This window comes from Crassostrea angulata, chromosome 7 (genome assembly GCF_025612915.1).
Source record: "Crassostrea angulata isolate pt1a10 chromosome 7, ASM2561291v2, whole genome shotgun sequence".
Taxonomy (NCBI): Eukaryota; Metazoa; Mollusca; class Bivalvia; order Ostreida; family Ostreidae; genus Magallana; species Magallana angulata.
Genome location: NC_069117.1, coordinates 4447099 through 4461569, shown reverse-complemented (window position 1 = coordinate 4461569; position 14471 = coordinate 4447099). Strand labels below are relative to the sequence as shown.

Genomic DNA, 14471 nt, shown 5'->3' with positions numbered 1-14471 from the left:
ATGATTATTCTTATAGTAAATTATGGTTTGTTTCACAATATGGATTACAGATCTCAATTTTCTGTAAGTTATGGCAACAAACAAAACAGTTTCTCTGAAATTATTCATGAAATACATAATTTATATAACGTTTGCAATAAATTCCTGGTTCTGAAATACGATAGCCAAGCCAACGCCTACAGTAATTGATTTTATTAATGTGAGTTCACGAATGTTGCTGGTAAAAACACTTTTATTCTTTTTTTGTGAACAACTAGTATTGATACAGTCATTATGAACAAATTCATTTCATAACATTGTTATTGTGAAATGACACTAAAACCAATGGAACAACAAAATAACACAGATTAGTCGCACACCTTAGTGAATGTAAACTATTTCCTTATTTAAGTTGAATACTCATAATGATAACAAGTGTGTATGTATAATAAAATAATAAGCGGGGATGATAAGGAAAGACGAATGCATATCTGACCAAGACTAAATAAATGATCAGGAACAAAAACAGAAAAAAAACTAATTTAGCATTTCCATTTATGTGACATGCTACCAAATAGAATGACAAGGAAATGAAAGAAGTTTTCGATATATTCATAAGGAAGAATTTATTGATATTGACAACTTTAAGTCAGTATTTGCATTCATTTTGTATTTACAGTTTTTAGCTCACCTGCTGATAGGTCAAGTAAGCTTCTCTGATACATTCGTCTGTTGTCTGTCTGTCTATTCGTCTGTCTGTCTGTCTGTACGTAAATTGCTCACATTTTAAACATCTTCTCCAGAACCAATGGGCCAATTTCAACCAGGCTTGACACAAAGCACCCTTAAGCAAAGGAGATTAAAATTTGTTAAAATGAAGGACCACGCTCTTTTTCTTAGGGAGAAAATTAGGAATCATTGAAAATTTGGGATAAATTTTTAAAAAACTTCTTTTCAAGAACTTTATGGCCAGGAAAGCTGAAACTTATTTAATTGAAAGCATCCTTAGGTAGTGTAAATGAAAAGGTGTAAAAATTATGACCACCGGGGGTAGAATGGGGCCATAATGGGGGTTCGAGTTTTTACATAGATATATTAAGAGTAAATCTTGAAATTTTTTTCCCAGAAACTAATCAGCCAGGAAAGCTAAAACTTGAGTGGTAGCATCTTCAGGTAATGTAGATTCAGGTTGTTGAAATCATGATCCTAAGGGGTAGGGTAGGGTCACAACGTGGGGGGGGGGGGGAGCAAAATTTTACATAAGAATATATAGAGAAAATATTTTTAAAATCTTCCTCTAAAAGCCATTTGCCTTTAAAAGCTGTAACTTTAATGATAGCAACCTCAGTTAATGTAGATTCAAATTCTGTCAAATCAAAATCTTTAGAAGTAGGGTGGGGCCAGATTGGGGATTCAGTTTTTCAAAGGAAATTATTATAATTATTCACAAAACCTAAAATGATATAATATATGCAAGCATTTTGACAATTGCTGATTTTTAAAATTGTTTAGACCTTGGCCTTTGGACTTTTTTAAGAATTGCAATGCTCAGCATGTGATATAATTATAAAATCATCCTGTAAGAAAAGGGACTTAATGAAAGACATAAGAATACCCAGGGGGAAGCGGAGAATTGATTTTTATTTACATGTGTATCTGCGTGTATTTTAAACCACATTGCCTAGATATTCATATTATGACTCCATTAAGCTGATTTTATCATACCTGTTAGACCTCAGTTGAGTGATGTGGCCCATGAGTGATAATATTTTTATTAAAATGTCAAGTACTAGTAAGTATTTGCAATTTTAGTATGAAAATATAAAGTAAAATTGTGATATACAGCTTGATCACAGAAAAATTCTTCCATGATCTTCTGATATTCATATATGTGTAAATATGTTTATTTATAAACAAACATATTCATATTTGTAATACAGTTCAATCAAGTTCACACTTGAATTGAAGTAAAACCTAGTTGCTTGAATGTAATGCCTTAAAGGATTGAGTAAGAGGTTGAGAACAAATTTTTCATCAAAACGAAAATATGTATAGGACATCTTAATTTTGTTTCAACTAATGATTTATTTAAAAAAAAAATGTAGATTGTACAACTGCATTTACTATTTAATTATTACAATTGAGTAAATACAATCAAATTACCTTTTAAAGTAAATTTTGATAATGTTGGTTGCTTTAAAAGAAGGCAATACACAATTTTTATTGAGAAATCCTTATGTTACCGAATATGGTTACGGTAACTTTCGCTAAGCACGGCCGCCGAGTAGGTCAAATGCTTGTAAAGGACATTCAAGAAAGGTTCAACTTGGTACTGGTCCACAAAAAATTTGAACTAGTAACTCTGTACACATTATCTAGGTCGTCTGAATCAAATATTAAATAGATTGTCTAAATCATTATTGTAAAATTGATTTAAAATGCATTTAACGACAATGACACTTCCAACAATATCATTACACATTTTAAAGTGTTGATAATATCAATATTTGTATTTAATATTCAGATGTAAAACAAGCGATCATGCTTCATTTTGTCAACATGGTAAAACGACAGATGTCACGCGATGATCGGACCTCTTGCTATGGTCAGATCTCATCAATTGCCTCATGTCTTGTGATTTATTTTATCCGCAGCACAATCTTTTTTTTTTATCGATCACATTCACAGACCTGACTGCAATGTGATATTATCTTGGCAATATTTACTTTTAGTCTGCACCTTCGATAAAACACACAGCAAGGAAAATGTGAAAATATTTTCTTTGCATGTAAAAAAGTTAATCAGGAAGGAAAAACTATATTAGGGTAATTTGAAGTGAAGTGATAAGGTAAGTTGATATCAAACATTGTCATGATTATCATTTTCTTCAAATATATTTGATTAGTCGTATTTTGAAGAAACGTTTTAATTTTTAATTTGCTGGTGTTGGACAATAAAACTGCTTAATTTATAAGAATTGATTCGAGCCTACAGATCCTGGTCCAAATATGGATTCCATGTAGGCCAGTATGCAATGATAATGGCAACATTCATCTATGTTTACTCAATGCAAGTCATTCATCTATTTAAAATATATATTTTAAACTAAATAAGCACGTGTTATATTTTTATCCTATCAATCTACATTTTACTTGATTGTGTAAATAAAATCACAATATAATACAAGTAGCATGTGATTGTACAAATACACAGTCGATTGACTCAACACATGGTCGCCATCTCTTTTTGAGACCAAAACATAGACCATCACTTCAGCTCTTCACATTATTCATTCATAACATGCATCCAACGATAACTACCACATATAATAGCTAGCAGAAATTATATTTTTACTTCTTTCTAAATGTCCCTGCCTTACATTGTCGAAAACCATGTCTTTTGAGCAATACATGTTTTTTAACAATACAGGCTTCGTCATTCAACAAACATATTCAGTTTGTCAAATGCTATATTTTGTTTAGCTTTTATTAGTTGAAAAACAATTCTTAAAATTAAAAAAACGGAGGAGCAGAAATAGGTATTCAATTGGCTACACTTGATCAAAGCGACAAAGGGATATTAAAATTTTACTGATACAGATCTATTACAGGTGGAGTTTTTAGGACTGTACCTTGCCCATTTAGCTTTTTTTTGAAGTATACAAAAACAAATTTGTTTCCTGGCTCTTTATGATAAAGTTCAGACTGCTCCACAGTTTATTGTTATTTTTCTATTATGTCTTAAACTGGGCCATTTTACTTGTATAATACAAAACGAAAAACAACCATGAAAATGAATTTAATTATCTCTTGAACATAGTTTGACTTTGAGATCAGTAATTTTATCATTATGTTTCATTTCTAGGTTAATGAGTATGTTAATTGGAAAATCACAATTTTTTTTTCTCTATATCGATTAGTATCGTATTTGAAACCTTAAAAAACACTGTTATTTTGTATTTATTTTGACAAAAAACAACGTTCAAATAGTCATAAATAATAAATTCAAAATAAGCGCCAAATGATATTACGGATGTCTCTAGTATACTTGTTTTGTATGGAAAACAAATGATTGCACCACCATCCAATGAAACGGCATATTACATGTTGCAATCGACAAACCGGAGGTGTTAAACAGGTTTGAGTTAAAAAATTGCATGAGGACAAAAGTATTCGTAAAGTCAATAGCAAGATTTTTAAGGTGTGCAGGTAAGAAAAGATATGAAAGGTGCGTGATGGGGGTTTCCACTAATCATTACCTGTTTTTGTCGCAGTATCATTGCTATATTTTCAATCAATATATTTTAGACGTATACCAATGGTTGTTTATTTGTAGGGGGTTTGGTTTAAGTCACTGATGATCTAATTCCCAACAATATCTGGACCTTTTCAAACTTGGATGACTGATGCATAAGTCGTTACATAATAAAAGTCATGTTATGGATAATGTGACCTACATTAACCGGATGTGACAGGTTATTTTTAGCATTTGCACTCACATATATGAGACACACTTAATCGAACTGTGCACGGATAATGCATACTAGCGATTACATTTTGGACTGCGTGATGCTTTAAGTGTAAAGAGAACTCATTTCCAAGTATCTGTCCGCACCTATCCAAAGAAAATATATACGGATGATGTATCTCACGTTGCATTGTAGATGATGAATGTGACTTGTTACCAGTTTAAAATCTGAATGCTAATAGAGCTGGTTCTCCTACTTTATCTCTTCTTCGGAAAAATATATGTGGCCTATACTTAAATTTTAAAAAAGAGGCAATTTTATCATTCAATAATTGTTAGTAATAAATTGCATTTGAAGAAAATATGAATCTGAGGATGTACATTTCAACTTAATGAACACATTTTTTTTACAAGGCAGCTCATATCCTTCCATTAATTAATCTATTACCGTTTGTTTATAAAGAGTTACCTGTAATTATTTTTATATAGTTGAAGCTTCCTGGTTAAAACTTTTTTGTACATAAATTTACGTGGCTTCTAGTAATAGGTTCGCATAAAATTGTCCCATTAGGATTTATATTTATGTGATAGTTGGGCTATTACCCATGTGCTCGATTTCAGGTAATATGAGAGAGAGATAGAGAGAAAGAGAGGTAGAGAGAGAGGTAGAGCGAGAGAGAGAGAGAGAGAGAGAGAGAAAGAGAGAGAGAGAGAGAGAGAGGTAGGTTTATTTTGAAGATTATTCTTATAAATGAAATGTCAGAGTATAAAATGTTTTGTTGTAAAATACAAAAGGATTAACCACGGGCACCTGATTTTATAATTTTTTTTATGATTAAAATATATACCGTCTACCAAATAATACATAAGGTACACATCGCCGCCATCTTGGTAGTATTTAAAATGTAAAATCAGGAGTCCTGTAAACAGATATCAATAAAATGGATTACTGTGTCAATTATAAAAAAGCAGATTTGAACAGATGAGTCTTAAGTGATTTTTTAAAACCGCACAGATGTTGTTCGTGCCTTAGATCTGCCGGGAGACCTAACGTCAAACCGCCTAACACCATAGTGTATTGTGCGGACACGAGGTTGGACTTGAACTTTCGGACAGCAATGTCCGCATAGGAACATAAAATTTTGCAAGGTCTTGTATGTATGATGGTGACGTCCTGTGAAGCGCCTTAAAAATAGTCACAAGTAATTCATACTGGATTCGAAATTCCACTGGCAGCTAATGAAGAGACATAGGCACAGGGGTTATATGATCATACTTCTTTGTCTTTGTTATAATTATATATTTCGTCTTACTTTAGCCTATCGTCGCATACCTAAAACAGTAGATGTCAATCGAGGGGTGATTTTAAATAAAGGACAGGTTTTATGCATCGTTTTAACTGAATCGGTTGTAACTGCTTAGATGTTGAGGAACGATCAGAAGACGAAGATGATCGCAAAATGATTTTACTGATGAGTTTCAAGCAAAATTCTAGCTGAGATGAGTTTTAAATACACCCAAGATGGGGGCGATATGTACCTTGTGTATTATTACATGTAGTTAGAGGATATATATTTTCATTATGAGAAAAATATATATAACATCACGTGCCTGTGAAAATAACTTATTAGATAGGTCTATAAACATTGTTAAAATGTTGACACGTTATGGTCAAATGTTTTCCGAATATAAGAAATTATTGTTCTTGATACACTGTGTTTTTAAACATAATGAGTAATGAGGTTATTTTACCTGTATGGTTATTTGAAAAAAGAGATGGCTCAACATTTAATTTATCTAAAATTACCCTTTTTTATAACCATGACAAATATTTGAAGCAAAAACGGAATATATTTCCTAAGACACTTTTCATTTTAGTTATTATCAACTCAAATGTAGATTGCTAATCTAAGACAAACACTTGAAAGGATAAAATGAAATATTTCAGTTATTACTGGTTGAATTATGTTTCTGTTTATAATATTTTGATAATTTAAGCACGGGTCTGTTTTAAACTCCGTATCCAGTACTGTTATTTATTTGTGTAGAAAATAAATATCCATAGTTACTTCCGATATGACGTAATATTTAGAACACAGTCAACTATGTAAACAGGAATTAAAAACTTATCAAGAAGCCGGTTAAACATAACCAACATTCACAACCTCACAATGTCCTTTGACAAATTTAATTATTACAGTCCTGTTCACATGTCCTGCTTGTAAACAACCTTAAAGATTAAATACTCATCAGACAAAAAAAATTGACAAGAGTAGGATACTAGATAAAACAAAAATAAACTTTTGCATATAATGAACAGCACAAGCAAATTTATCATTTTCAAAGTATTTTAGTGATAAAAGAACTTACAAACTGGAATGGGTAGTTTTTGTGGATCATGAACTGTAACCTATAGCTTAAATTAACATTTAATTTCAAATTTTTTTTCTTCAGTTTTTACATGAACATTCTCGATTAATATGACCCTCTTCAATTTTCTTCATGCATTCTAAATAATGCAATTGAGGTTTAAATTTTGTTTTATTTTTTTGTGAGAAAAAATTATTTAAAACATAACTTAAATATTTTGTATCGGAACATGCTGATTTTTTCTCTGTAATATATTTTTTTGTTATGTCAGAAAGGAAGAATCTTCGCACACCCAAAACAAAAGTAATTAATTCGAAGGTGAGTACAATATCCAAACATCTCTATGAGTATTTTGTTTACAATTATTAATAAAATATCCTAATTATAAGCTACAAAATTATAAACATTTCATTTTATTCAAACATAGTAAATGCCAGTTATTACAAGTACCATCATAAGCATATGAGATTAATATTTTAAATTTTCCTGTGTGGATGTTTTTTGTGTTGTGTCTTCTAATAGTTTTTGTGCTATATTTTTACAAGTGAAAGCAAGATGAAACATTTATGCGGCGTTCGACCTTCAATTCCGACAATTATATCAGAGACGAAGCATTGTTAATAAATAAAAGAACACAAATCGCATCACAGGAACATGAACAATAAAGAACAGGTAACCAATTTTTTAATACTGAAATGTTCTTTTTATCACTTTAAGCACTGACAAAGCATTTTGAGGCTCTTGTACATCCCAATATGAGATTGCCGTGAATAAAAATACAAATACAAAATGGGTCATTGTTCTGATTAAGGACTACACAAGTAAATACAATATTTGTGAATTTTGATTTTAGCCCACTGTTTTGATAAGATATTAATGTTTACAATAATAAATGTAAACTATGCTTGTCATTTAATTACCTCATATTACCATATGATTACCCCGAGCTTGAACCATTAATGTATAGAAGTTTCAAAATCAATAATTTATCGTGAGCACTTAGTGTAGGGACTATAAAAAGAACGCTTTGACTTCTATTTATTACTTGACAAAAATTATATTCTGTATAATGACTGTGATTTAATGTGACCATGTAATAAAATAACAACATAACAAAAATTAGTTGTTCCGTATAAATTACCTTAATATTATACATCCATTGTACTAAATCATTATTCACATAACTTTTGAAGTCAGATTCAAATTGCTTCATGCTAAAGATTCATTGTTGCTTCAAAATGTGGAAATAATACTTGAACAGTGGGTTTTTTGGTTCATTATGAATTAAAAAAATACTTTTCAAAACGTAAGCATAAACAAAATATTCCTAAAGTGAAATAAAGCGACTATTTATCTCACCGTTCATTATTGTGTTTTTATCAAACAAATGCATGTTTAAATTACAAAAATGTTTTTGTTGTTTAAATAACCTTACCATTCTTTTCAATAGAAATAAAGTTCAAATAAATCGAATTCCAAGGAAACAAAACAAAAGAATCCTATATCAGAGATGAATAGTATGATTGCTGTTTAATTTTATAAGATATTAAGAGTTTTAAGGTGATATCAAGTAAATATTCAGTATATAGCTCACAAAATATTAAATGAAAATAGCTAGTAGAAAGATGGTTCCAAAGCAAATGGACAAATGGAAAGTTAGTTATGAATACATTTGAGAAAACATTTTTGTCAAAATGTTTTTTCTATAAAACTATACAATATTCTCTTATAATGAAAAGTCATATTTTTATTTACCTCATTCACAAAATAACACTCGTCCAAAATTCACCCGTGTCTACTGAACATGTATTTTCAAGCTGCACATAATACTAGTACATAAACATTTTTTCCAATAAAAGTAAATTAAAAAAGAAGGTATCTGGGAAGACAGTGATAATAAATGGATTTACCTCTATTCTATTTTATGTAACTTGCATATATATTTACATGTACTATTTTGATTTTCATCTTAGATAGCTAAAATTAAACATAATTGAATTTATTTTGCATTAAAAGATACATTATGATTACCTATAATATTTTCAACAGCATAATCTAACAAAGGATTTATACAGAAACGTAGCCACCAGGACATGCCATACTTTGCTGGCTTTGAAAGGAATTCTTTTGGTATATTTGAACCTTTATAGATTATTTGTAAATATTTCTGATATGTTAAGAATTATGCAAATTGAAAATACCTGTATCTTATCTAAAGTTGGTAACAGGTCAAAATTTCTCTCTTAAGGTTGCAGCGATTGTGCTAATATCGTCTACAAAAGAGATTTCAATAGCCAAACCATGTGACCTAGAAAAAGTGCTTGTTTCTTTTGGTGTGGACCAAACCTCACCCTGTAAATACGACGACATAAAGAAAAAGTCAACAAATCTCTGCACTTTAGGCATATCATTCTTAGTTCTGAATGGAATTATTTTCCTTCTGATATTGAATTTCATTTGGATTCCTAAAAACAAGAAATTCGGTATATGCATCGCAGTAAGTATGCAGTGAATATGTATGGAAATATATATTTTGTGGTAAATATCAAGAAACACAAATGTAATGTGTTGGTTGCTGGATATATTTGTTTCACAGCTTGTAGTTGTGTATGCAGTTGTTGCAGCTGTATATTCAGGCCTAACGATAAAGTTCTACAAAGAAGTACTTGACTCCAAAGAAAAACAAACGGAACCGGTTCGTATGATTTTTTTTCTACCATTAGACACATATTTTTATTTACTCTCTGCATATGAATTTCTATAGTACACACGTTTTATATAAATTTCCGACGGACATTATATTCTAAACATATGTTTATTTTAAAAGAAAAAACCGGGATAACATGAATTTTTATACATTCATTGCACATGTTTTCACCATTTTTAATCTAAAAATAAAAGTTTATCAAATTACCAATAAAGTTTTTTTTTTATAGAACTATTCCCATATAAAAACAACAATGATGACTCTACTCATGAAAAATTATACATCGGATAATGTTACCAGTGGCGATGCAATATCTGATAGTTGGAACAAGTTCTTCATCGAGGTAAAAAAAAAACCACAATAGCAATGCAGTGAAAACCTTGAAAAGTAGTATCTGTATATTTAACAATAAAGTGATTTTAGTTCAACAGAAGCATGCTGTATTGTACACCCGTTAGACCAACTTAAGGTCTCCTTTTCAAGCCGTCTATCATTTTTATCAACCGTTTTGACTTAACCATGATGCTTTCTTCAACGCTAGAAATACTATTAGCCTTGTTAGTCTCATTTTAAAGATATACCCAATGATTTAAATTTGAATGTTCCTTTTGTCTGAAATTTTTATGAAATTCCAGTATGATTGTTGTGCTATAAACCAAGTCACAGGAACGACCAACGACTTTGACAGCACTCCGTGGTGTACAACATCCGGTTCCTGTCAGGCAACGGCCTCACAGATCCCAAAGACCTGCTGCAATGGTGTCTCAGAGGACGATTACGGAAGCGCACCGTCCGACTGCCATTCCTCTGTTAATCCTGGGACATTCAAATCTGTAAATAATAGTATTGCATGGCTCTTTGGCAATTTCTAAAAATATGATATGCTATACCTTAATGACAAAAAATTCTGATAAATTTAAATCACTTTGGGTTTGATAGGAACAGTAATGGATAATATACTTTGAATATGATAAAAGGACAATTTATTAGCTCTATATTTTGCAAACAATGTTCTTTTTAGATCACCTGCGCTGAAAGCTCAAGCGAGTTTTTCTGATCACATTTTAATCACCGTCCGTCTGTCCGTCCGTAAATATTTCTCATTTTTAACTTTTTTTCCTTAAGCCACTTGCCCAAATTAAACCAAATTTGGCACAAAACATCCTTATAGAAAGGTTGTTTTCGCTTGTTTTCATTTAATTTTTCTTAATTATGCTCTTAACTTGAGGAGGTATCGCAGGTATTTTAGTATAAAATCAAACAGACTTCGGTAAATCTGCAAAATTTGATGCATTAGCAACACACTAAAAGACAATGAATTCATTCAATTTGTAATTCGGTATGATCTCTGCGCATTGGTTGATTAATGCAATGTGTTTTGTTAAGATGTTTAGCATTTTCTCGAGTCTATTCATTCTAATCAGACATATTTGTTTTTGTGCATTTTCCTCTGTTTTTTATTGTTTACAATTTTCTATTTACTAACAATATTTGAGTGTCAAACTTCGAGTTATAAGCAAGATACACAGCTCTGCTCACAATTCTGTTTCTTCACAGAGCTGAGGCCCCCTTTTTGTCGTTTACGTATTCAATGCAAAAAAAAAATTCACCCCACCCCTCTATAAAATATTGAATCTTACAAAACAAAGTCATTATGCTTAACTTTGCTGAATATCAATATTTTTCTTTTTTAATTAAATAAAGTGTTTTAAGTCAAAAAGTCACCTATTGTTGCCCAAGTGAGCAATTTGGCCCATGGGTCTGTTGTTTTCTTTTGTTATAACTGTATTACTGGACATCATTTAGAACTGTATGATCCCTATCAAGAAACTAAGCACTATTAACATTGGAGAGTGTCAGATAAGCCTAGTACTGATCACCTTACTGACTATTGGGACTTTGGGGGTAAGTTTGTATGTATCGAAGTAAGAGTTATGAGATACTGTGGCAATCAATAAATTGTTATTACTTTAAATAATTTAATTGATTACGATAAGAACTTATTTATTTGTATGTAAAAAGTTTCGTTTATTTACAGATAGCTGAATTTCTTCTTGAAGGAATTTTGATATCATATTTTGCTGTTTGATTCGAAACAAAATATGGCCACCAAAAAAGGAGGAGACTGAACTGAATGAAAAAAGGAACTGACCTTTTAACTTGTGTTTGATTTGATGAAACATAATGCAATTTTTATTTTAAAAATTTACCTCTAAGTTATATATTTTGAATACCCTAGATATTCTACACGTTGAACGCTGTTTTTAACCTTTATTTATTAAGCCTATTAGAACTATTTTACAGTCATTGTTTGTTTAATTTTAAAGAGTTACGGGAATTCTGGTCGGATATTTAGAAAAAAAGTAATATAGTCTTTTTGATTGATACATTATATTTACATCTACCGAGTATGATTCCCTCTATTTCTTACGAAAACTTATTGTAATTTATGAATGTAAAACCTATTGCAACCTCAGAAAATTCACGAACTGCGCGAAATAGTTATAATAATGCCAGACTCAAATTCCAATAGGAGACGATCTGGCTTTTTCTTATATTCAACATACTGATGTACATTAACAGTAATTTAGTTTATTTTACTTACTTTTTTTTTTACTTATCATTTAGTAAAAGGAAAGATGTAGATATACGCAATAGAATGCTGCAACAGAAACGCAATAGAACAGAAACGCTAGTATGTAGACATTTCGTTTTTAGTTCTGTAAAAAATTCTTAAGGGAGAATGTTTGAATACGATTTTGTTTTAAGAGATATTGTCCTTAAAAAATAAGAGTAAAAGATTGCCCCAATCTTTTTTTTTTTTTTTTTATCATTTTTGCTTTAATGGGTCTGCTGAAAAATATTTTCACTCCTATGTGTTGATGTTTAACTCCATTCAAGGAACGTTTTAAAAAAGGTGTATGTAGTGGGTATATCTATCTCATATATAAAAATATTTTTTCGAATATAATAAACCTTCGATTTTTATATGACAAAAGCGCATCCTGAGTAAAACACTTACTCCATTGAGTAATAAAGATACATTATAAATCTATATTTTGAATAAAATGCACATGATATAAGTACAATTAACACTATCGCAGTTTTATTATTTTTTTAAAATAAAGATTGTGTTATTTGAAGACATGTCAGGATGATGGCACTTTCAGTTTTTTACAATGTAATTTGAATCATTGCAACGGATCTAGAGTATATGAGACAATTTCTGGGGAATCACATATACCATGGACTGTAATACTTTGTAAATGACATTGACACTCTTATTTTTATGATGGAATACTTATTATTTATTGAAAACCAGTGTTTTCAGATCGTTGAGGTTTTGTATAATCCTCTATTTTTCGTGAAATCAAAACCTATATATACCAATGAAACACAGTGTACATTGTATGGAATTGTTGTTATTTATCATTCTTTAAAAAAAAAAATCAGTTGTTTTTTGGGCGATAAATGCTTTGACGGACTGTAACCGTTTAAACACTAAGTGCTTAATGTTTATTTGAAAAGTATTGTAATCTTCGGAAAATATCAAAAACAGAGTTTTAATTATTATATTGGAGATGGGCTAATAATTATTCATGGCTGTACCTGGAATTGTGTATTTACATATTTGTATTACGTAAAATATTTTCATGTTCATTTATTGAAAGTCTTATCATACAACCATTTGCATAAAGATATGTTTATTTTAATTTTTTTTTAATGTTGTTCTGTATGTGTTTTTATAATGAGATCTACTCTTTGTGCTTTGTGCTACTAAACACCAATAATTCGTTAACACGAGGTTATTATTTTATATATACGAAACAACTCCAAAAATCTCAAAAGAAATATACTTTGTTGAATCCTTGTGTTTAAATTATTAATTTCATCTGTTGGCACAAGAGGTTCACATTTATCTATAGTGGTAAAAAATGTGACCAAAAATTTTATACCAGCAATACAACCATTTTACAATTTGAATTTGATGTTTCAACCGCAGACTATTTACTTTTGAACATGCCATCTTGGATGCATTGCTTCGAAGTCAATGTTAAACAGTATTTTTCTGGATAGAAGTAGCATAAAGTGTGTTGGATGGAAGATGTTGATAGCAACAAGTAAATAATGAAATACCACGATGCATCACTGTTCATTATATTCTAACTATTTTAGTATCATGTTATACAAGTAAATGTGGTTGCTATTGGGAGTTGATAATTGATTGTATTTCAGGTAGAGATAACCAAGGAGATCAATTTTGAGGACAGGAAATTTTGAATATTATCGAGAGTTATCTCTCTTTTGCATATGTTTGCATATGTAGTCTCTATACATCGCAAATTTTGGCATTTAATATAAAACATTAACTATCAAACAAATACATAACGAAAATAGACAAAGCTATGAAAACCAACAATTATATTAGTAAAAATAATTATCTGAGGATAAGAAAATTTAAAGTCGTTGTAAATGTAGTTTTTGTTTAAATATATATAAATTTTCCTTTGTGTTTATATGTATGGAAAATTGAGCTGAAATGTCATTTGAATTTTCGATAGTCCGTACATGATATAAATTTGACGAGAGGACATTTGACCCAAATGATCGTTAAGATGGTAAAAAATAACAAGCCTTCAAAATCCCACGTGTACCGTAAATTAAGACGATTTGGTTTTTCCTGCTTCTTTTTTTCTACGACCTTTAGAACACATATACCCCCTTATCAAATGCAGCTAAAAAAGTGTCACGAACACAATTTAAAAATACATCAGAAAACAGCATTTTATTTCTTTGCTTTGAGAAACTACTAAAATCTCAGTACAAAAATTCACGATTTCCAACTACTGGACTCAATAAGATCAAAACATTTATATACTTGTACACGTTATTTACACTTGACTGCTTCTATCAAATTCAGAATCATCAATTAAACATTAAAAATAAG

The 14471-nt window shown here is 30.3% G+C and overlaps 2 protein-coding genes across 4 annotated transcripts in view; both read left to right on the top strand.

Annotated features, from left to right (window-relative positions):
• The first annotated feature begins 2534 nt into the window (after positions 1–2534).
• The window catches only part of LOC128192071 (uncharacterized), a 31544-nt gene continuing 19607 nt past the window's right edge, over positions 2535–14471 (top strand). The window contains exon 1 of one of the 3 annotated variants that reach the window (XM_052864504.1): positions 2535–2804. The gene's annotated coding sequence lies outside the window, so the exon portion shown is untranslated. Of the gene's footprint in view, positions 2828–4460; positions 5068–14471 lie in introns of those variants that run through there. The other 2 variants (XM_052864501.1, XM_052864500.1) reach the window with 2 other exon arrangements.
• LOC128192073 (uncharacterized) lies at positions 4047–13665 on the top strand. The gene is made up of 11 exons (XM_052864507.1): positions 4047–4187; positions 4315–4453; positions 7088–7134; positions 7362–7488; positions 8866–8946; positions 9065–9313; positions 9413–9511; positions 9753–9866; positions 10159–10356; positions 11330–11428; positions 11562–13665. Exons 4-11 carry the CDS (start codon positions 7471–7473, stop codon positions 11610–11612), a joined length of 909 nt encoding a protein of 302 aa, XP_052720467.1. The 5' UTR covers positions 4047–4187; positions 4315–4453; positions 7088–7134; positions 7362–7470; the 3' UTR covers positions 11613–13665.